Here is a 23896-nt window from a genome sequence, read left to right as displayed (position 1 = left end):
TTAGTTCTCAAAGATTATATAATAAAAAAATATATAGTTCTAATATCTTCTAAACATACATTATATCTGGTTTAAGTTGAAAGCACTTTTCCATCCCGAACTTTAGGCGACCAGAAAAAACGCTTAGGCGGCCTGCCCAAGGATTTCAATAGCAGAAAAATCCCTGCATTCATCCAGAGAGACTTAGTCAGTCAGAGCGTGCAATAATGTGGTTGATCAAAGCATACTGTTCGTATGAAAATGAGGGGACTTTACACCATGTCTCCTTCTCCCCTCTCTCTGTGCTGGGAGTGCACCTGGTTTCTGTTGTTTACCATTGTTGGCTTGTCTCGTCCCTTCTGAGACTGTGTCTGATAGGGACCAGTCCCAATGACTGACAGTTTCACTATGAGTTGCCTCGTGTCATATGTTCAGCCTTGAAACACAGATGCCGATCTTTGTCTCTTCCGTTCGCATTTTCCACCTTGCCCCAGCAGCATTGTGGTCAACTGTATCTGTATTGGACGTTTGCAGATGACAATTCAATGCATTCCCCTACTTATCAAGCAATAACATACAATATTTTACACAACACCCTCCATTGGAAAGCAGTATTGGAGCGTGTTGTGAAAGTTTAATGGCCCTGTGAAATAGAGTTGAACACTCTCGCATAATCTCTGCCTGAAATCACCCCCCCCCCCCGTGTAGTTCAGCTGAGGTCAACATTGGACGGAGAGAATAATATTATTCCCCCATGAGCCTTTGCAGGGTGCTTTTCATGTTTTTCGTGTTGGGGAAAACTGGAGTCTCACATCTGTGACGGGTTGAATATTAAATTGGGAAGAGCTGGTGTCAAATCAGCAAGGATTATGTATTAATGAAGTCTGTTGAGACGCAGTGTATTCATATTCATGTAGGGGCTAAACTTATCTTCACATAATACGATCATAACAGTGGATGAGAGAGGAAAGAAAGTGGGGATAGAGTTGCGTGAGACATGAGTAAAGTACTGTGACTCATCCTCTAATGAGAATCACTCTATCTTTCTCTGCATCACAGAGCAGGCTGTGTCAAGTTAAAACCCTCAACATGCAGAGGCTTGTGAGAGTATATTTGGTTATAAACTAGGTTATCCTGATTTTTGTTCTCTTATGTTCCTTGTTGTGGTTCTATTGCTCTGTTCATTTCAGAGAGAGACTGGTTTCCCACAGGGAATGCCAAAAGGGCATGTTGGCAGCACTTTGAAGTAGTTACCGGTAAAATTATTGCAAGCGTTTCTTTGATAGACTAGCTGAAGGGCAAATTGGTGCATTTATGCAATATAAATACATGGGTATTAGTTTGCTGTGTAGTTTCCTTTATTTTATGCATTGCTTAAGTAAAGTCATGTAAAAGTCCCAAGTTTTCTGCAGCTCTTCTAGGTTTCCCCTCATACATAATTGAGTATTGCAGGGTAAGGGTTTGGCTTGTATACGGTCAGTGTGTTATTGTACGAGTGTGTGGGTGTGCAGTGCACCACAGAGGAGCTAGAAAGTTTACTCAGCAACTCTCACACTCCCCTTTTTAGTTCTGTCTTTCTCTCGGTTTCTCCCACTCTTTCTCACTCCGTCTCGCTCTTTCGCTACCACACTTTCTCTTTGTGTTGGCCTTCATCTCATTTCTCTGTCTCCCTTTTCTTATCTGGGATCCAATCATAGAATGCGTTACTGTGATCCTCAAATCACACTTTCACCGTGTCTCTACATGACTCTCATTCCATTTTCTGCGTGTCCTGTGGCGCAAGTCTTTTGTGAGGGTATTATTACTCCTATCTATCATGTGTCTTTAGTTTTCTCCATAAATATCCTATAAGTAGGAGCCCCTACAGATACCCCTCCCCCCACACATACACCTTTTCACACCGTACCCCCTCCTTCTCTCCATCATTACTAATCATCTCCATGGGAGGCAGGAAGGCAGGTGGGTTATCATTACAATTTCAACTGCAAGCACCCCTGTTCTGTTCCTCATGTTTGTAGCTAGGCCTCAAAATAGCTAGGCCTCAAAATGGAGAATTCGAGGCGCAGACAGTGGCTAATGGACACACACACACAGACAGGTGCTCCTGCAGTGCGCAGGAGCACCTCTAATTGCGGTCAATTAGAGTGTCTGTCCGTCCATCTGTGTGTGAGACGCATGCGTTGGTCTGTGTATTTATGGCAAGATGGTCACTTGCAGACAGACTTTGAGGCAAGGTAGATGCACGCACGCAGTCTCTCTCACACACACACAATATACAAATGCTAGGTCCCCTAGTTCTCTTGTAGAATGTAAATTGGCTAGGTCTTTGTGTAATGCTTTGTCGACCTTGAAAAGTGTAATGCATTTTGAGTGAAAGTACACCTGAGCAGCGGAGAGAGTGCGGGAGAGAGCGAGTGAGGGATGGAGAAAAGGCTAGAGGGAGAGTGGTTGCGTGGATAAATTGGTATAGCGTGCCGTTGATTTATTATGGAGGTCAGTCAGGCTTACGGTCTGATCATTTTATTCATATCTGATGATGGAACTCCTGAACTCAGTACCAAAGCCAGGGTGAGACCACTGGTCCTAATCTTTAATCAGGAACAGGAGACATTGCGGGCCAACACACACACGTACTGCACACACACGCACACGCGCACACACACAGAATGGTGATTTAAATTGAATCCATCAGAACAGAATTTCTTTCATCCCGTATTGCCCCCAGATTCAATTTTGATCTGTTGATTTAAAGTTACTCTCTGCTGCTTCTTCTCTCCTCCCTCTCTAACATCTCCCTTATATTTCCCTTCCACCTTTCCAATCACTCACTCTATCCCTCCTTTTCCTCCACCTCTCCCCCTCCCAAATTCTCTCCCTACCCTCACCCTACCTCTCTCCAGACTACCAGCGGTTGATGACAGTTGCGGAGGGCATCACCACCCTGCTCTTCCCGTTCCAGTGGCAGCATGTCTACGTGCCCATCCTACCCGCCTCACTGCTGCACTTCCTGGATGCCCCCGTGCCCTACCTCATGGGCCTGCAGTCCAAGGAGGGCACCGACCGCTCCAAACTAGAGCTGCCACAGGAGGTGTGTCTCTGTGTCTGTGTGTGAGACTGGGTCTGTTTTTTATTTGTAAGTGTGTGTCTCATGCAATAGGCAGTTACAGTAAGGGCTCATTGTTGCTGAATGCACACTGTCCAATGCCATCCAACCCTGACTCTCCACAATGTGCCTCCCACACACACAGACAGACTACCTGGCTCCTATTCAGACTGAGCGGGAAGTGGAAATGCAGCTTTCAGACTCTTATTGTAGAGGAACGTCTATTGAAAGTTTATTTTAGTCTATTGGAGATACTTCTATTGGTTTTATCACTCGCAGCCCAATGTGTTTGCATAGACCCCTATTGTTCCTGTGTAGAAGGAACTCGAACTGATGTTTCTCTGGAAAGGCTTCGAGCGACCTCCTTAGACAGTGAAAGTGATGGAACCCTCGGTGCACAGCATGTGTGTGTGGGGACAAGATAAGACTCCTAATGGTCTGGAACATCCCAAAGAGATTCCCAGCTTCAGGGCTCTCCCTCCTTCCCTCCCTCCCACTCCCACCGCTCATTAATCTGGCCCATTCCGTATGGATGCTAATTATCAGAGTCAGTGCAGCATCCGACGGCGTTCCCTGGTGCTGCTCCCGCCTCCTCCTCACAATCCAATGTTCTGCCCTTTTGTGTTCCTCCGGATCCTCACCTAAAGGTCACACGGTGCCAAATGTTTTAATTTAGAGATATCTCTATTTCTGAATGATTCTTTGAAGTGAGGAAGGATGACCTAGAAATGGAGGGATGAAAGAAGGGCTGAAAGCAAACGGAAAGAAGGGAAGGATCATAGAGAGGGAGCAACAGCGAGAGGATGTGAATGAATGAAAGACTTGCCTTTTTGAACCCTGGCTCTGTAGAAAGAATTAATCTAATTTCCATTTCAAATGGCAGAACAATAATTTGTCTCCTAATCATATTAGTCATGTTTGCATAGCAAATAGCAAACAAGTACATGCACATGCACGCACTCATGAATACCAACAGTTTAATATCGGTTTGTCCCTCTTGATCCTCCATCCTTTCTTTTTAATGGCTTTTTAATGGCTTTTTAATGGCTTTTAACCCGAAACTAGGCCAACATTGTGTGCCTGTACAATCACCCAGCGGGGTGCGTGCTCCATTTTCCGCATCTCGTAAATCAGGCGGATGGCCTGCAGTCTTCTCCACTACCTAAATAAACCTCCGTTAAGCCAATCCACGTCAGGTCAGATCTGTGCACAGACGGCTGATGCAGCCCTCACAGAGCAATGCACATGAGTCAAACCTGGACGCAGAAATACATGGAGAAGAAAATTTTGAGTTTTGAAATTCACATCTGGAGCCTAGCAAATGCTGTTATAAAACTATAGTCAATTGGTGGTAAACCCAGCGTTTCAGATGCCAGAGAGTAAATGCTAATGTCATGTATTCAGGTGTACAGTAACTCCTAGTCATCCTCTCACAGGGACAGTAGAGCCTGGAAGTATACGCTATAACACAGCATGTGTATACCGTTCAAAAGTTTGGGGTCACTTAGAAATGTCCTTGTTTTTGAAAGATAAACATGTTTTTTGTCCATTTAAAATAACATCAAATTGATCAGAAATACAGTGTAGACATTGTTAATGTTGTAAATGAGTATTGAATCTGGAAACGGCAGATGTTTTATGGAATATCTACATAGGCGTACAGAGGCCTGTTATCAGCAACCATCACTCCTGTGTTCCAATGGCACGTTGTGTTTGCTAATCCGAGTTTATCATTTTAAAAGGCTAATTGATCATTAGAAAACCCTTTTGCAATTATGTTAGCACACAGCTGAAAACTATTCTGATTTAAAGAAGCAATAAAACTGGCCTTCTTTAGACTAGTTGAGTATCTGGAACATCAGCATTTGTGGGTTCGATTACAGGCTCAAAATGGTCAGAAACAAAGACCTTTCTTCTGAAACTCGTCAGTCTATTATTGTTCTGAGAATGAAGGCTTCCATGCGAGAAATTGCCAAGAAACTGAAGATCTCGTAAAACGCTGTGTACTACTCCCTTCACATAACAGCACAAACTGGCTCTAACCAGAATATAAAGAGGAGTGGGAGGCCCTGGTGCACAATTGAGCAAGAGGACAAGTACATTAGTGTCTAATTTGAGAAACCGACGCCTCACAAGTCCTCAACTGGCAGCTTCATTAAATAGTACCCGCAAAACACCAGTCTCACCGTCAACAGTGAAGAGCCGACTCCGGGATGCTGGCCTTCTCGGCAGAGTTCCTCTGTCCAGTGTCTTGTGTTCTTTTGCCCATCTAAATCTTTTCTTTTTATTGGCCAGTATGAGATATGGCTTTTTCTATGCAACTCTACCTAGAAGGCCAGCATCCCGGAGTCGCCTCTTTACTGTTGACGTTGAGATTGGTGTTTTGGGTTTAATACTGACAATCTCTTTATAGTGTCAATCACTTACCCAAAACTCATTCTGTCCATGTCCTGTCCCCAACACACCCCTCTCTGAGTATCTATTCATTGAGCAATAGCTATGTTATAATTGTTGTATAAACTTCCATGTTATTCCAAACCTCTCTCTCCTAACAGGCTAACCTGTGCTTCGTGGACATTGACAACCACTGTATCGAGCTGCCTGAAGACTTCCCCCAGTTCCCTAACAAACCAGAGTTAATCCAGGAGCTCAGCGAAGTCCTCCTCCGCTACGGCATATCCCCAGTGGGGGGCGCTCCTCCAACCTCTGTCCCCACCTCCACCACCACCCCTGGGTCCGTCTCTACCCGTCACCCTGGTCTGAAGAGTCAACAGGCCCTGAGGGAGCTAGAGGACGATGGGAGGAATGGGAACCTAGGAGGGGAGCAGTTAGCTGTGTTGGAGCTTCTCCAAGGGAACGCTACTCTGGAAAGACTCCAGGCTCTGGCTAAGAGAACGGGGGTCCGTGTGGAAGCCCTGAGGGGGGTAGGGGGTGAGGGAGAGGCCCAGGGGGGGAGGACGGCAGTCGAAGAGGAGGAGCTGAGGAACGCTAAGCTGAATGTACAGCTGAGGGAGGTGTTCGCTAGCAGGTTTACCATGATGTTCGCGGACTATGAGGCCTTCGTCATCCATAGCGCTCCGGACCTGGAGTCCTGGCTCACCAACCGAGAGCAGATGCACAACTTTGATAAGGTGAGATGGGTTGACACACACACACACACACACACACACACACACTGTTTACCTTGATGTAACGGGCTGTGTATTGAGGCCTGTGTTGTGTGCTAGTGGAAGTCCCCTGGAGCATTACCATGTTTGTGAGATGCTGGATTAAATTCTTTCCTGAAACCCGTCCACTATGAAAATATTCCATTTGATAAATAAGTAAGACGAACACAGCCGGAGCTGTTAAGACGCGGTATTGGCAATAACAATGTTTGCATTTATAAAATCACGGGGGAAATGCATTCATATCAGCAAACAGACAGAACACAGAGTTGGTTGCTGTGTGTTTATGCTACGTGCTGTGCACCCAGAGATGGGCAGTATTTCTGTTACATGTATTTGAAATATGTATTTCAGTTACTTCTTAGTATTTAGTCATTTGTATTACACTGGGCAGAACTGCACTCCAATGTACATTGCCTTCGGAAAGTATTCAGACCCCTTGACTTTTTCCATTTTGTTATGTTACAGCCTTATTCTAAAATTGATTAAATAAATAAAAATTCTCAGCAATCTACACACAATACCCCATAATGATGTGAAAACAGGTGGATTAAAAATAAAAACTGAAATAGCCTAAGTATTCAGACCCTTTGCTATGACACTCAAAATTGAGCCCAGGTGCATCCTGTTTCCATTGTTCATCTTTGAGATATTTCTACAACTTGATTGGAGTCCACATTCACTTGATTGGACATGATTTGGAAAGGCACACAGCTGTCTATATAAGGTCCCACAGTTGACAGTGCATGTCAGAGTTAAAACTAAGCCATGAGGTCGAAGGAATCCTCCGAGACAGGATTGTGTCGAGGCACAGATCTGGAGAAGGGTACCAAAACAACTCTGCAGCATTGAACGTCCCCAGGCCTCATCATTCTTAAATGGAAGAAGTTTGGATCCACCAAGACTCTCTTCCTAGCGATGGCCGCCCGGCCAAACTGGGCAATCGGGGGAGAAGGGCCTTGGGCATGGAGGTGACCAAGAACCCAATGGTCACTCTGACAGAGCTCCAGAGTTCCTCTGAAGATGGTAGAACCTTTCAGAAGGACAACCATCTTTGCAGCACTCCACCAATCAGGCCAGACAGAAGCCATTCCTCAGTAAAAGGCACATGACAGCCCGCTTCGAGTTTTCCAAAATGCACCTAAAGACACTGACCATGATAAACAAGATTGGCCTGACTGCCAAGCGTCACGTCTGGAGCAAACCTGGCACCATGCCTGCACCATGCCTGAAGCATGGTGGTGGCAGCATCCTGCTGTGGGGATGTTTTTCAGCGGCAGGGACCGGGAGACTAGTCAGGATTGAGGGAAGATGAACGGAGAAAAGTACAGAGATCCTTGATGAAAACCTGCACCAGAGCGCTCAGGACCACAGACTGGGGTGAAGGTTCACCTTCCAACAGGACAATGACCCTAAGCATACAGCCAGTACCAGGCATGACTGGCTTTAGGACAAGTCTCTGAATGTCCTTGGGTGGCCCAGCCAGAGCCCGGACTTGAACCCGATCGAACATCTCTGGAGAGACCTGAAAATAGCTGTGCAGCGACACTCCCCATCCAACCTGACAGAGCTTGAGAGGATCTGTGGAGAAGAATGGGAGAAACTCCCCAAATACAGGTGTGCCAAGCTTGTAGCGTCAAACCCAAGAATACTTGAGGCTGTAGTGGCTGCCAAAGGTGGTTCAACAAAGTACTGAGTGAAGGGTCTGAATACTTATTATGTCAGTGTCATTTCAGTTTTGTCTAAAAAAAAAAATATTTGCAAAAATCTCTAAACCTGTTTTTACTTCATTATGGGGTATTGTGTGTCGATTGTTGAGGGGGAAAACGATTTAATCCATTTTAGAATAAGGCTGAACTACACAATGTGGAAAAAGTCAAAGGGTCTGAATACTTTCTAAAGGCACTGTATTTCGTAACAAGATACTTAATACGTAATTTGAATGGTACTATGTTGTGATAAGAGCATCTTCTAAATTAACTAAATATACATACAAATATACAAATATGAACAATTTCACAGCATGTCTTTTAAGGAACTCTTCCCCGAAACAAGGCCAATAATAATACCCAGTGTGCATTGCAGTTCATTTAGATTCATTTTTACATTTACATGTTGGTCATTTAGAAGACACTCTTATCCAGGGAGACTTACAGTAAGTGCATTCAACTAAGGTAGATGAACAACATAACACAGTCATAGCAAGTAAATGTATTTCTAAATACAAAATACATGTATTTTTAATGAAATACATTTCAAAAGACAAGTATTTTGTAGTTTATTTTGATACATTGGTCTTTATGGTTTTCTGTCCATCCCTGTGTGCACCTAATATCATTTTGTAATTACATTTGTATCTTTCCCTACCTACTAGTATTTGTCTTCATGTCTTTCCCTGCGAGTGCATGCATGTTCATGTATCTGTGTCTGTACTAACATGTCTCCCCTCTCTCCAGGCATCCTTCCTGTCTGACCAGCCGGAGCCCTACCTGCCCTTCCTGTCCCACTTCATCGAGACCCAGATGTTCGCCACCTTCATCGACAACAAGATCATGTCCCAATGGGAGGAGAAGGAGCCGCTGCTCCGCGTGTTTGACGGACGCATCGATAAAGCTCGTCTATACAATGTTAGAGCCCCAAGTCTGCGGTCCTCCAACTACCAGAGGTGCACCATCCTCAAGGAGTCAGGTGAGTCAGAAGAGAGTGGTGAGTGTGTGTGTGTGTGTGTGGGAGCGCGAGAGAGAAAGACCGAGAGGGACAGGTGGAATTGAAGGACAAATCTATAGTCGTTTTAAAATGAGTTTTTGGTAGTTAACAGAGAAATATGGATAGAGGAGAGGGACTAATTGAAAGATTGGTCTTGAATGAGAATGTGCTTTCCTCTGTGCTGTCTGTCTGATCAGCATGCTGTAGATGACTGCTGTCTGCCTGGCTGGCATACCAACGATGCTTTAAGAGGTCACACAGGTCTCACTTTAAATCCATCTCTTTCCACATCCATCCTATTACTTTCCGTCTCATCATCCTCTTCCCCCTCTTGACCTCTATTTCATGTGTTCATTGGAAACAGCAGACTTCTCTCCACTCAGCAGGTGCTCCCCTTGGCCTTTTCTGCCCATTTGTCTTTGTCTCAAAGAAAGCCTCACCCCACAAAGCTCATTCTTCTACGCTCTATTTCGCTTTCTTTCCTTCACGCTCTCTTTTTTCTCTCTCTTTCTCACGCACACACACACACATGCATATATACACACACGCTTCCCCTACCCCACTGAGTCAGTCCCGAGTCTGGCTTCCTCACTTCATTTTGCCTACGCAGCAGCAATCCGAGACTTAACGAGGGCAAGCCAAATGAGTTCTAATTAAGCTTAAAAAAAGACCTGACCAGACACTCTCACAGACAATGAATAGGGGGCGTGCGCGCTACAGGTATACGGGGAGTCAATTCACAGGGTCTGACATTGGCAGATTTTAATGCTGTAAAAGCCTAATTGTTCAGGGAGAGCTCTTTCAGAGGTGGTGGCGCGTGCAGTTCCCCAATTACACACACACAAAAGAAACTCTTTTATTCTGCTTAATTTCCCTCGGTCGCTCCTGTGCTCCTCTCTCTAATGTCTGACAAACAATGAGGACTGAGACTGGATGATAAATTCAGAGGGTTTTGACAGACAAAAAAAGCTCATATCTGCCATGTAAAAAATGACCTCGCCAACACCACGAGCAGGGGTTAATTGACAGATGCCTGTTGGTTTGGGTTGAGTCGTACTGCGTCTGTTCTCTCTACCTTGTGTTCGTTAAAGAAAGAAAGGTTAGCGAAGGAGGTAGGTTGAGAGCAAACATAGAGACCGAAAGAGAGACCGAGAGAGACAGAGCAAGCAGTGAGATGAATTGAACAAACACAATGCTTTGATGTCCTGCTAAGCTTTGTGTAGAGGAGCACAAAAGTGGCAGCTTATTTGTGTGTGTGTGTGTGTGTGTGTGTGTGTGTGTGTGTGTGTGTGTGTGTGTGTGTGTGTGTGTGTGTGTGTGTGTGTGTGTGTGTGTGTGTGTGTGTGTGTGTGTGTGTGTGTGTGTGTGTGTGTGTGTGTGTGTGTGTGTGTGTCTTCATTCAAAGTGAACTCAAAGGTTTAGTTCTAGCATTGTAATAAATGTATTCTCAAGTAGTGGTTATACCAAAAGAAGGCCTTACTCAAATCCCCCTCTCTTGATTTGATCTCCCTCTCCAGCCCAGGCCATCGAACAGCGGCTGCTGAAGATCGACCACACAGCCATCCACCCCCACCTGTTGGATATGAAGATTGGACAGGGCAAATATGAACAAGGCTTCTTCCCCAAGCTGCAGTCTGATGTGCTCTCAGTCGGACCCACCAATAACAAGTGCGTATATGATGCCATTACCGAAGATCCAACCAATGACAGGCATTGTTTCTGGGATTTAAAAAAAATGTTTTGAACATAGAACGGCTATATGAACGTAATACAGTTGAAGTCGGAAGTTTACATACACCTTAGCCAAATACATTTAAACTCTGTTTTTCACAATTCCTGACATTTAATCCTAGTAAAAATTCCCTGTCTTAGGTCAGTTAGGATCACCACTTTATTTTAAGAATGTGAAATGTCAGAATAATAGTAGAGTGATTTATTTAGCTTTTATTTCTTTCATCACGTTCCCAGTGGGTCAGAAGTTTACATACACTCAATTAGTATTTGGTAGCATTGCCTTTTAAATTGTTTAACTTGAGACAAACATTTCGGGTAGCCTTCCACAAGGTTCCCACAATAAGTTCCACCTCCTGACAGAGCTGGTGTAACTGAGTCCGGTTTGTAGGCCTCCTTGCTCCTACACGCTTATTCAGTTCTGCCCACAAATTTTCTATAGGATTGAGGTCAAGGCTTTGTGATGGCCACTCCAATACCTTGACTTTGTTGTCCTTAATCCATTTTGCCACAACTTCGGAAGTACGCTTGGGGTCATTGTCCATTTGGAAGACCCATTTGCGACCAAGCTTTAACTTCCTGACGGATGTCTTGAGATGTTGCTTCAATATATCCACATAATTTTCCTCCTTCATGATGCCATCTATTTTGTGAAGTGCACCAGTCCCTCCTGCAGCAAAGCACCCCTACAACATGATGCTGCCACCCTCGTGCTTCACGGTTGGGATGGTGTTCTTCGGCTTGCAAGCCTCCCCCTTTTTCCTCCAAACATAACGATGGTCATTATGGCCAAACAGTTCTATTTTTGTTTCATCAGACCTGAGGACATTTCTCCAAAAGTACGATCTTCGTCCCCATGTGCAGTTGCAAACCATAGTCTGGCTTTTTTTAATGGCAGTTTTGGAGCAGTGGCTTCTTCCTTGCTGAGTGATCTTTCAAGTTATGTCGATATAGGACTCGTTTTACTGTGGATATAGTACCCGTTTCCTCCAGCATCTTCACAAGGTCCTTTGCTGTTGTTCTGGGATTGATTTGCTGAGCGGTATGATGGCTGCGTGGTCCCATGGTGTTTATACTTGCGTACTATTGTTTGTACAGATGAACGTGGTACCTTCAGGTGTTTGGAAATTGCTCCCAAGGATGAACCAGACCTGTGGAGGTCTACAATTTTTTTGTTGAGGTCTTGGCTGATTTATTTTGATTTTCCCATGATATCAATCAAAGAGGCACTGAGTTTGAAGGTTGGCTTTGAAATGCATCGACAGGTACACCTCCAATTGACTCAAATGATATCAATTAGCCTATCAGAAGCTTCTAAAGCCATGACATAATTTTCTGGAATTTTCCAAGCTGTTTAAATGCACAGTCAACTTAGTGTATGTAAACTTCTGACCCACTGGAATTGTGATACAGTGAACTATAAGTGAAATAGTCTGTCTGTAAACCATTGTTGGAAAAATGACTTGTGTCATGCACAAAGTAGATGTCCTAACCGACTTGACAAAACTATAGTTTGTTAACAAGAAATGTGTAGAGTGGTTGAAAAACTAGTTTTAATGACTCCAACCTAAGTCTATGTAAACTTCTGACTTCAACTGTTTATACGCTACAGTTGTGCTACGGTGATGTAAAGTTAACAAATGTTTATCCTTAATCTTCCATCTGTAGTATGTAGGTGAGTAGAGTCTATATAAATGTTTATGCAGTTAACAGTGTTGTGTCTGTCAGCAGGTGGTCCAATCGTACCGCTACGGCTCAGCGCAGGAAAGACCGTCACAGACAACAAACAGAACACTTGACTCTAGATAACGACCTCAAAGAGGTACGGACACGACACAGACATCCCTCCCTGTTCATCCTCTCTCCTCCTCTGGTTCCATAGCATGCCTTTATGTTCTTTCTTATTTGATTTCTTTTGAGAGCTTGTTCTCCGCTTTGTTCCGTTTTCAAAGCCTGTCCGTCCTCGTCTTAACTGATTTCATGTTTGTTTCTGTAGCTTGTTTTCTCTTTTACTACTTTGTTTTCTTAGTTTCTTTCTATTATTTGAACGTCCTGTGCATTCATGTGCATGGTGCTTTTTTTTTCCTTTTCTCGTTCCTGTCTTTTCTGTGGGTCCTGTGTGTTGGGGTTGGGCCGTACCACCTCTCAGCAGGTAGAGGGGTGTCTAGTCCTGCAGAACTCCATGGCGTTTTGGGAGTGGGACAAGGCGTCTCCCCCGCCTCTCAAACCACCAAAAAAGTCTGCCTCTGAGTGCTGCCTGGTACGTGGAGGAGTGATGGATCCCTCCACTGACCCTCCCACTAACCCCTTAAAAACTACCCCAACCCCCAAGACGACCCCCACTCCACTTCTCCACTCCAGTCCTGCTTCACACATACACACAATCCCTGCTTGCTCACACACAGTGGCTCTGTTTGATAGATCACTCATGTACCTGTTACATTAGTTACAGTCAACAGCACTGAAGAGAGTGAGTCATGGCTCTGCAGAGGATCTTGTTTTCCCTCATCTCTCTCCTCCTCCTACCCTTTTACAGTTCTGTATCTACTGTATGATCTCTGTGGGGAGGAGAGAGATGAGAAAGGAATTACTGAATCGTAACGGATACAAAATCCGGAATCATTTCAGATTCAAGCCAATTTAAGTCAACTAGACTGAACCCACCAGTGTGTCACTGAAATGGGCTTAGCGCCTCAAAACACTGTGGAGAAGTTAACAGAACATTTTATTTTCACTTTGTCTTGTTTTCTCTACGAGCACATAACCCCTCACCACAACCCAATGTTCGTTAAAAGGTATTCAAGACTGTACACAACCCTCACTCCTACCCTTACACAACCTCTTAAAGTTTGACCCAACTGAGAAATGTCCCTCCATCCACCTGTAATGGTTAATATTAGGTGTAGAGTTTTATAGACAGAACTGACTGTTGCTCTGTGTCTGTCTCCATCAGAAGTACATGCAAGAGGCTCGGATCCTGGGGAAGAACCTCCGTCAGCCCAAGCTGTCTGACCTCTCACCTGCCGTCATCGCTCAGACCAACTGGAAGTTTGTAGAGGGACTACTCAAGGAGTGTCGCATGAAGGTGAGTCTGTACAGGTGAAATATATTGTGGTTGCAGTTGCTGTGTGTCTCCAATGTACAGTACCAGTCAAAAGTTTGGACACATTGACACATTCAAGGTTTTTTCTTTATTTTGACTATTTTCTACATTGTAGAATAATAGTGAAGACATCAAAACTATGAAATAACACATATGGAATCATGTAGTAACCAAAATAGATTTTAGATTCTTCAAAGTAGCCACCCTTTGCCTTGACAGCTTTGCACACTCTTGGCATTCTGGTTAGGGATGAGTTGGACCGCAGAGTGAAGGAAAAGCAGCCAACAAGTGCTCAGCATATGTGGGAACTCCTTCAAGACTGTTGGAAAAGCATACCAGGTGAAGCTGGTTGAGAGAATGCCAAGAGTGTGCAAAGTTGTCATCAAGGCAAAGGTTGGCTACTTTGAAGAATCTCAAATATAAAATATATTTGGATTTAACACTTTTTTGGTTACTACATGATTCCATATGTGTAATTTCATGGTTTTGATGTCTTCACTATTATTCTACAATGTAGAAAATAGTCAAAATAAAGAATCAGTAGGTGTGTCCAAACTTTTGACTGGTACTGTATATCGGCGCAATTTTGTGTTTTTAATGTATTCATGTTATGAGCGGATTGGTTCCGGTCTACAAACATGTTGTTTGTATCCTATGTGTAGTGGTCATGTTGTGTTGACCATGTTGCTGTGTCTCCTGTCTCCAGACTAAGCGTATGTTGGTGGAGAAGATGGGCAGGGAGGCGGTGGAGCTGGGTCATGGGGAGGCCAACATCACAGGTTTGGAGGAGAACACTCTCATCGCCTCCCTCTGTGACCTGCTGGAGAGGATCTGGAGCCATGGCCTGCAGGTCAAACAGGTCTGTGCAGACACACACACACGTGCAGACACACGTGCAGACACACACACACACACGTGCAGACACACGTGCAGACACACACACACACACGTGCAGACACACGTGCAGACACACACACACGTGCAGACACACACACACACACACACACACACACGTGCAGACACACACACACACACACGTGCAGACACACACACACACACACGTGCAGACACACACACACATGCAGACACACACACACACACGTGCAGACACACACACACATGCAGACACACACACACACGCACTGAACAGAAACACACATACATGCACACTCTCTCTCTCTCTCTCTCTCTCTCTAATCAGGTTTTATCGTAATGACAACATTGCATTTACAATATAAACCCACTCTCATGCTCAGTGCTCTACTTGGAAGAACCTGCTATAGGTCAGAGAGGTCAGTCTACCAACACTGGTTAATCAGGTCTTATACTCATAACCATATGACCCTATTTCATTAGGCTTATTAACTGGTAATCCTCTATCTATAGTCTAGTAGTATTAGTGAATGTATTAGCTATTGGCAGAGCAGTGTTTCCTGTATTAGGGAGTGTATTGGCTATTAACAGTGTGTGGGTTGACCTCTGACCTCTGGACTGTGACCTCTGTAGGGGAAGTCAGCTCTGTGGTCCCACCTGCTGCACTACCAGGCCAGAGAGGAGAAACTGGAGCAGCAGCAGGCAGAGTCACCAGGTAAGAACACACACACACACACACACACACACACACACACACACACACACACACACACACACACACACACACACACACACACACACACACACACACACACATATATATTATATATATACATACACACATACACACACACACACACACACACACACACACACACACACACACACACACACACACCTTACATGGTCCATTTAATATACAACATTGACATAAAACACATGTGCCTCCTACCCTCAATTCATTCAGTCACACAATATCCATAGCCAATGACCCCATGAAATACTCCATTTGACATTCAACTCATGTGTTAAAATTAATCTACAGACCTTTCACACTCCAGTGGCATCTGATTTCAATTGGAGCGCTGCCAAAGCTGAGATGTGTGTGTGCTTCATTCTCCCTCCCACAGTGTCAAGCGGTCCAGAGAGACGAAAGTCTGAGTCGTCAATAGGGATGCCATCGCTGCGAGCGTCCGTCATACAGGATATGAGGTATGAATTCCCCACCACTGAACCTGTACATTACGATGTTACATAGATAGATGGTATTATCTCACAACTTTATCCATGTAAGTCAACAATTTGTTTTGTTATATGCTGTTATTTTTTATTTTTATTTTAGTTCTTACCTCCTCACCTTCTCTCTCTCACATCCCCACGCCTCCCTCCTTCCCTTTCTCAGGCACATCCAGAGTATGGGGGAGATAAAGACGGATGTGGGCAGAGCGAGGGCCTGGATCCGTCTTTCTCTGGAGAAGAAGCTGCTCTCACAACACCTCAAACGGTTGCTGTCCCGCCAAGCCTTAACCAAGTACGCACGCACCCATAAACACACAATATTATTCACATTGACAGTGTCTAAGCCATGGTTAATATGTATTAAGTGTGTGTTGTGGTGTTTCCAGGAAGCTGTATAAGCGCTACGCCTTCCTGCGCTGTGAGGAGGAGAAGGAGCAGTTCCTGTTTCACCTGCTCTCCCTCAACACTGTCGACTACTTTTGTTTCACCAGTGTCTTCACCACCATCAGTGAGTAGGACTTCAACATAACCACAATTCAACCTCAATATGACCATAATATAGCCACTAATTTACCACAGAACAGTCACATCATAAGATGGTTGACTAATTCTACTTCACTGGTGCCATTACCTCGATCAGTCTGCACACTAGCTAAAACAACTTAACTAGAAGTCAACCACTTTAACTTACCACAAGTCACCCACAGTTAACCTTTCCACTCAACCGCTGGGGAGAGGATGGACGGTAGGCTTTGGAGAGTCCTAATTGGTGTGCTTGCCTTGGCCGATCACTGTTTTCCATGGAGGTTCATGTTAATGTAGATTTATAGGACTTTAACTTGGACCAATGGCAGAGACGGTATTAACCTGAGTAACGCATGAGGCTATGTACATGTAATCAAAGACTGAGAGCAGGATTACATTATTCACATAGCAGTTTGCACTGAAGCAGCACCATTAAAAAAATTCTCTCTTTAACACACTCACACATCATCAATAGCTCTGGGTTAGCTTTCTCTGGAACCCTTGCCTGCCTTTAGGGAAACTGGGATCATTTTTTATAGTCAAATTCATAAATGAATTATTACTCTAAAGCAGTGCAATCCACTGAAATGTCCCTGATTTAGTTTGCCCTAAATATATTTTACTATAAAAATATGAATACATTTATTCTTTCTGTGTTGGAATGAAATACTTTTTTTTTTTTTTTTTGTCCCTGCAGTGATCCCGTACCGCGCTGTCATCATCCCAATCAAGAAGCTGAGCAACGCCATGACAACCTCCAACCCGTGGGTGTGTGTGTCGGGTGAGCTGGGCGACTCGGGCGTCAGGCAGATCACCAAGAACGTCCTGGAGATGACCTTCGATGTGAGTCTGAACTATGACCCTACAGCCAGGGCCCCCACGCCTCCTCTCATGTCTCTGTGACGTTCTGCAGCAAGGTTATATCAGCATTGATTGATGGTTTTGCTGAGAACGTCACTAAGTCGTTGTTCGGTGCCCGCTGGGGTGAAGTGGATGGCTGTTCCCTTTTTGTGGCATGATCTCGCATGGTCTCAAGGCAGAAGACTGTCTAACTCGCTCTCTACCATTCCATACTTACTACTAATCCCCTATCTCCTCATTCACTCGTTCATTTATCCATTCATCTTTGTGTGACTATTTGCTCTGATACCTTCCACCCAGAGCCGGGGTTGATGAGTTAAAAGTTGTAGCTGATTCCACTTGGTAGATATTGGAAGTGTGCTTGAATAGTAGTTAACTCTGTGAGATGCTGCCTGGCACAATGAGCGGATGGACCCAGACTTCTCGTTTTGTCCTCTTTCCTACTTCCTTCCTCACAGGAAGTGCATGTCTCTACCTACTGAGCCTTTTCATAGTCTCTACTGTTCTGAGTGGTGCCGTGTTCACTAGTGTTGGGTGGTAGCTCTTTGTGGCTATGTGAGCAGTTTGGGTGATGGCTAACTATTCAGCATAGCTCCGTGGACCACCTCTCTAGAGGAGCTTTGCTACAATGGTGATGGTTTGGGTACACACCTGGTTTGTAGCCTGGTGAAGGGTAGTCTACTAGAAACCAGCAACCCAAGTCCATCCTCTCCCACTTATGCTGTCCATCATGTCCTAACACGTGTCTTCATCTCCCCCAGTCTGCTTTCAGGCCACACACTCACATCGACGCCATGTTCAAGGTTAGAAACGTCATCTCTCTCTCCCTCCCTTCCTCCCCCTCTCCATCGGACGCAGTTGGATCATCCCAGACTCAATGTTCACTGTGTACCATAGACTCCAGGGTCGTATTCATTCGGAACCAAACGGAAGAAAACTGACTGAAACAGGGGAGGGACTACCTGAAGTTGTCCAATAACAAACACTCCTTTTTCTGTTATCCGTTGCAAAACATTTTGCTGCGTTGTGGCCTAATGAATACGACCCAGCTCTCTCTCTGGGTTGAGAGCTTCATCACCGATGGGTTGGTCTGTGTACCGTCTGTTGGTTATAGTGTATTAATGGTGTTCTAGATGTATGAATAGGTATGTGTTTGTCCTTGAATGCCACTTAATGTAGTTTAACATTACATTAACATTTCCTTGACATGATGCTGATGTTATGCATATCAAATCAAATCAAAGTTTATTTGTCACATGTGCCGAATACAACAGGTGTAGACCTTACAGTGAAATGCTTACTTACAGGCTCTAACCAATAGTGCAAAAAAGGTATTTGGTGAACAATAGGTAAGTAAAGAAATAAAAACAACAGTAAAAAGACAGTGAAAAACAGTAGCAAGGCTATATACAGTAGTGAGGCTATATACAGTAGCGAGGCTATATACAGTAGCGAGGCTACATACAGACACCGGTTAGTCAGGCTGATTGAGGTAGTATGTACATGTAGATATGGTTAAAGTGACTATGCATATATGATGAACAGAGAGTAGCAGTAGCGTAAAGAGGGATTGGTGGGTGGCGGGACACAATGCAGATAGCCCAGTTAGCCAATGTGCGGGAGCATTGGTTGGTCAGGCCAATTGAGGTAGTATGTACATGAATGTATAGTTAAAGTGACTATGCATATGATAAACAGAGAGTAGCAGCAGCGTAAAAGAGGGGTTGGGGGGGGGGCACAATGCAAATAGTCCGGGTAGCCATTTGATTACCTGTTCAGGAGTCTTATGAATTGGGGTAAAAACTGTTGAGAAGCCTTTTTGTCCTAGACTTGGCACTCCGGAACCACTTGCCATGCGGTAGTAGAGAGAACAGTCTATGACTGGGGTGGCTGGGGTCTTTGACAATTTTTAGGGCCTTCCTCTGACATCGCCTGGTGTAGAGGTCCTGAATGGCAGGCAGCTTAGCCCTAGTGATGTACTGGGCCGTACGCACTACCCTCTGTAGTGCCTTGCGGTCGAAGACCGAACAATTGCCATACCAGGCAGTGATGCAACCAGTCAAAATGCTCTCGATGTTGCAGCTATAGAACCTTTTGAGGATCTCAGGACCCAGGACCCTCAGGACCAATGCCAAATCTCACTCAATGCACCAAGCTCACCTTCAACTAAAGGGTTTGGAACGGGGACGCAACTTTCTCCTAAGTGGCATTCAAGGGCATATTGTAGGAATACTCACCTGTCATTGGCTGTATATTGGTCTAATGTAGACTTTTAGTTGATCAATTGGATAGATGAGTAGGACTAGATTCGATAGAGATTATACTGCATAGTTATAGAATTAGCAGTCATACTGTTGTCGTTAACAAATGATTTCTGAATTATCATTGTGAATTAACATAGAAAAAACATGTAATGACATCTTGATGCTGATTCTTCTCTTTCTCTCGCTCTTGTCTTTCTCTCTCGTCTTTCTCTATAGTGTCAAAACCTGGGTAAGCTGACTACAGTCCAGTTGGGTCATGATAACTCTGGGCTGCTGGCTAAATGGTTGGTGGACTGTGTCATGGTCCGCAACGAGATCACAGGACACACCTACAAGTTCCCGTGTGGGCGGTGGCTTGGTAAAGGCGTGGACGACGGCAGTCTGGAGCGTGTTCTGATTGGTGAGCTGGCGTTGCCCAACGCAGATGAGGGTTGTGGGAGAGGGTGTCGCACGCCCGACATGCAGCATTCGCCGGGTCAGACCAGGCGGGTCAGCATCACCTCGATGGGAGGACGCGGATACAGTGAGTAACACCCCTTCATGACATGACATGACATGACATAACATAACCAATACCTGATTTACTGTTGACATAACTATAGATATTCACTTCTTGTCTCTTCTCTCTCTTCGGTTGCAGAGCCCACCTCAGCTCAAATCCAGGAGGCCATCGGCGAGGCAGTGAACAGCATCTGCAAGCACTTCCACAAGCCTGAGAAAGAGGTGTGTGTGTGTGTTAGAGAAAGTGCGAGACCGACCTGAGAGAAGAAAATAACAAGCACCTGCTCCATGTTCTCCATTTAGTCTGTTAATTTGAGTTGAGACAGTGAAGGATCTGTATAATAGGTTTTTGACTGCTGCAGCACTCTCCTCATCTGGCAGGTTAATAGTCTCTCTGAGGTGCTCTGTCTGGGAAGGATGTCAGGACAGAGAGCAGATGCTGTTTCTCTTTCATTATAAACACGATGAACTCATTCTAGTGCTTAACAATCACCCAACCCCCTGTCTGCACGCTCTCTCTTTAAATATACTCTTCTTCTCTCTCTAGAATTACTCTCTCTGTGCTCCCCTCTGGGCTCTCTCTCTCTCGCTCTCTCTCTCTAGTAAGCATTTCATTGGACGATGTATACCATGCATATCCCGTATATACAACTAATGAAAGTGAAACAAGTCTAAACCCCTGGAGAGAGCCGTTAACTCAGCATCTACATTAGTTTCACTGGAGAAATAGTATAGCATTAGCCACAGCTAATGTAAGGGCCTTCGGAGGAAAAAGGCCTTTATAGTGCTGTATAAATGCTCTCCACTGTCACATGCTGGTGAACTCTGTGCGGGGGAATATGAGAACAGTGTTTTTTTAATCTGTTGAGGAGAATAAAGGGAATGTGATGTTGATTTTAAGTGAACATGTTCACTGTTTCTAATTGGTGCTTCAAAAGGGTAGTGTTGCATCATGTTTGTTGTTTGAGAATCAACAATTGGTACCTTTTTTCGTCTCAAAGGTTAATGAAATGATGCGAAAGCTCTCTATCTGAGTATCTCCTTCTCTCCTTCTCTCCAGAGGGGCAGTCTGACCATCCTGCTGTGTGGTGAGGTTGGTCTGGTCGGGGCTCTGGAGCAGTTCTTCCACAACGGCTTCAAGTCCGCCCGCCTCTTCCAGAAGACTGTCTTTGTCTGGGACTTTGTGGGTGAGTGGCCTACCTACACACCGCTGCCTCCGTCTAGTGGAATAACCTAGAAATACCACACCTTTCTCCCTACGTATGATACATTGAGATGGATTGAGGGGTTCTTCTTCTTCTATGCAGGTGCTAAAGTGCACCTGCTATCCATCTTTGTGGTATGATTATAGATCTTTGTGATAGGCTTCCCTCTAGTGGTGAAAACTAGGATATCGCATACTGTACTTCCCCAATGGAAATAAAATAGTCCATTGAAAAAGTCCCTTTGATACTCAAAGTAACCCTGCAGGTAGCTGCTTTAGCTGTCGTATGAAACGGCTGCTTCCTTCCTTTTATTAATATTCATAACACAGCTTTTGGCTGATATGATAAAGGATATGAGCTTATGGTTTCCATGGAGCACTTTACTTGCACAGATCAAAGGTTCAAATACAACAGAGGGAGAAAGAGTGAACCCCTGTAGACTTGACATACTCTTTTAGCTCTAGATCAATCAAATCTATTTATAAACCTCTTTTTAGCAGTTGTTACAAAGTTCTTCTACAGTAGACCCTACCTCCATGTCCCCTCTCCTCTTCCTGTTCTCCTCCTCTGCCCCCACCTCCCTAACATATCTCTTCCTTTCGCCCTCTACAGAGAAGGCGGTGGCTTACATGGAGTCAGCAGACCAGATGGGGGACATGCAGGAGACTGCGCCCCTGGGCCTGACCTGTGTCTCTCTCTGTCACTATGTCAGTGCCATCAACTCCTCGCCCAGGAACATTGGCAAGGACGGCAAGTTCCAGCTGCTTGTCTGCCTGGGGGCCAGGTGAGGGCACAACTCACACGCAGTGAGACAGAGATGGGGCTGCAGGTAGCATAGTGGTTAGAGCATTGGGCCAGTAACCGAAAGGTTGCTGGATCGAATCCCTGAGCTGACAAGGAAAAAAATCTGTTGTTCTACCGCTGAACAAGGTTGTTATAACCCACTGTTCCCCAGTAGGCCGTCGTAAATAAAAATTTGTTCTTAACTGACTTGCCTAGTTAAAGGTTAAATAAAAAAATTGAGCTGTAGTTGTTATTAGCACAAAGCATCCAGAGGGCTGTATTGGGAATCAACATCACACTTCTAAATAGTCTCATTGGTAACATGGAACCAACTGTTTAGCAAACATACTCCTAATAATCTTCTCTCTCTCGCTCCTATCTATCTATCTATCTATCTAGAGATCGTCTGCTGATTCAGTGGCTCCCTCTGTTGGTGGAGTGTCCAGTGATCCAGCGGATGTATGAGGAGTCTGCTCTGCTGCGGGACCGGACCACGGTCAACGATCTCATCGCTGTCCTGCAGACTCTCCACGACTTCCCCATCACCCTGGAGGCCTCGCTCGTCAAGGGCATTGACCTTTAACCCCTACTGCACAGCCTGCTGGGAAACCACCCAGTCCAGGACTACATTGTCCACAAACCCTTGCTCTGTTCCCTTTTGCCCTTTCACTGTCGCCGTCGTTGTCGAGGCCTGCTTCAGCTGATTCACTCTGGGAAAAGTCTTATAGGTAGGGAAGTAAAGATTGAGGACTTTCTAAAGAGACCAGAGACAGTTCACTACCAAAGCAATCGATTCCACTGCTTCAGAACAGAAGCTTGGGCTTTTAATCATTGATGAGTGATGATGCAGTATTATTATTACATAGCTTGTGGTTTTGAAAATATCCTTTTTGATATTTAATAAGAAGGGACTGTTTTTAAAGAAAACCTGTGGGTGTTTCCCTATGTGCTAGATGTGTGTAGCCCACTGTAGGTAGCTCTTCAATGGACACTTTTAGCCTGTGTGATGGAGATCCTATCTTTGCCTGTCTGCTGGATCCTGCTCCAACTTCAGCTAGCGTTAGCATTAGCAAGCATGCCTGTGGGTCATAGTAGGCCAGGAATAAGGAAACCAAAACAGAAAGTGACTGTTTGCCCCTGCTGCCTCTCCATGGTCTCTGCACTGGGAATATCTGTGGGTGAAACTTCATCAGCTGGATGAAGATGACTACCATGGAAAGAAAAACTGGACTCTTCTGCTTTCAGCACTACACTGAGTTGTGTGCAATGCAGATTTTTGATTGGATGTTGGCTCATTCTAGATACACCTACTGTGTTGGACTGGATCTTTGTTCTGCTTTGTGATTGGCTAGCAGATCTTGGTGGACACAAACACTGCGCTGAATTGGAGAGGTCTTTCCTAGGGGGGCAGGGGCTTTTCTAGGGTTGCATGGACATTCCAAACAAATTACAGGCATTGACCTGACCCTATTTCAAACTGTGTGTGTCTATGTACAGAGTGTACAAAACATTAAGGACACCTTCCTAATATTGCGATTCGGGGCACCTCCCCCTTTTGCCCTCAGAACAGCCTCAATTCGTCATGGCATGGACTCTACAAGGAGTCGAAAGCCTCCACAGGGATGCTGGCCCATGTTGACTCCAATGCTTCCCACAGTTGTCAAGTTGGCTGGATGACCTTTGGGTGGTGGACCATTCTTGATACACACAGGAAACTGTTGAGCGTGAAACACCCGGCAGCGTTGCAGTTCTTGACACAAACCAGAGTGCCTGGCACCTACTACCATACCCCGTAAAAATAAACGTAAATATTTTGTCTCGCCATTCACCCTCTGAGTGGCACACATAAACAATCC

The 23896-nt window shown here is 44.9% G+C and overlaps 1 protein-coding gene across 7 annotated transcripts in view; it reads left to right on the top strand.

The window, feature by feature from the left end:
- Positions 1 to 23619, top strand: part of LOC120032292 (DENN domain-containing protein 5B-like) — a 77855-nt gene extending 54236 nt beyond the window's left edge. For 2 of the 7 annotated variants that reach the window (XM_038978313.1, XM_038978309.1), the window contains 18 exons: positions 2880 to 3067; positions 5638 to 6213; positions 8706 to 8937; positions 10473 to 10623; positions 12415 to 12508; positions 13640 to 13771; positions 14496 to 14648; positions 15296 to 15377; positions 15793 to 15874; positions 16065 to 16193; positions 16288 to 16409; positions 17124 to 17269; positions 18049 to 18090; positions 19768 to 20074; positions 20192 to 20274; positions 21113 to 21239; positions 21870 to 22041; positions 22440 to 23619. In XM_038978313.1, the coding sequence (XP_038834241.1) occupies positions 2880 to 3067; positions 5638 to 6213; positions 8706 to 8937; positions 10473 to 10623; positions 12415 to 12508; positions 13640 to 13771; positions 14496 to 14648; positions 15296 to 15377; positions 15793 to 15874; positions 16065 to 16193; positions 16288 to 16409; positions 17124 to 17269; positions 18049 to 18090; positions 19768 to 20074; positions 20192 to 20274; positions 21113 to 21239; positions 21870 to 22041; positions 22440 to 22623 (3002 nt within the window). In that variant the 3' untranslated portion in view covers positions 22624 to 23619. The remainder of the gene's footprint in view (positions 1 to 2879; positions 3068 to 5637; positions 6214 to 8705; positions 8938 to 10472; positions 10624 to 12414; positions 12509 to 13639; positions 13772 to 14495; positions 14649 to 15295; positions 15378 to 15792; positions 15875 to 16064; positions 16194 to 16287; positions 16410 to 17123; positions 17270 to 18048; positions 18091 to 19767; positions 20075 to 20191; positions 20275 to 21112; positions 21240 to 21869; positions 22042 to 22439) is intronic. The other 5 variants (XM_038978315.1, XM_038978312.1, XM_038978314.1 and 2 more) reach the window with 3 other exon arrangements.
- The last annotated feature ends 277 nt before the right edge of the window (positions 23620 to 23896 follow it).

Source organism: Salvelinus namaycush, chromosome 38 (genome assembly GCF_016432855.1).
Source record: "Salvelinus namaycush isolate Seneca chromosome 38, SaNama_1.0, whole genome shotgun sequence".
Lineage (NCBI taxonomy): Eukaryota > Metazoa > Chordata > Actinopteri > Salmoniformes > Salmonidae > Salvelinus > Salvelinus namaycush.
This window is presented reverse-complemented; position numbering and strand designations above follow the sequence as displayed.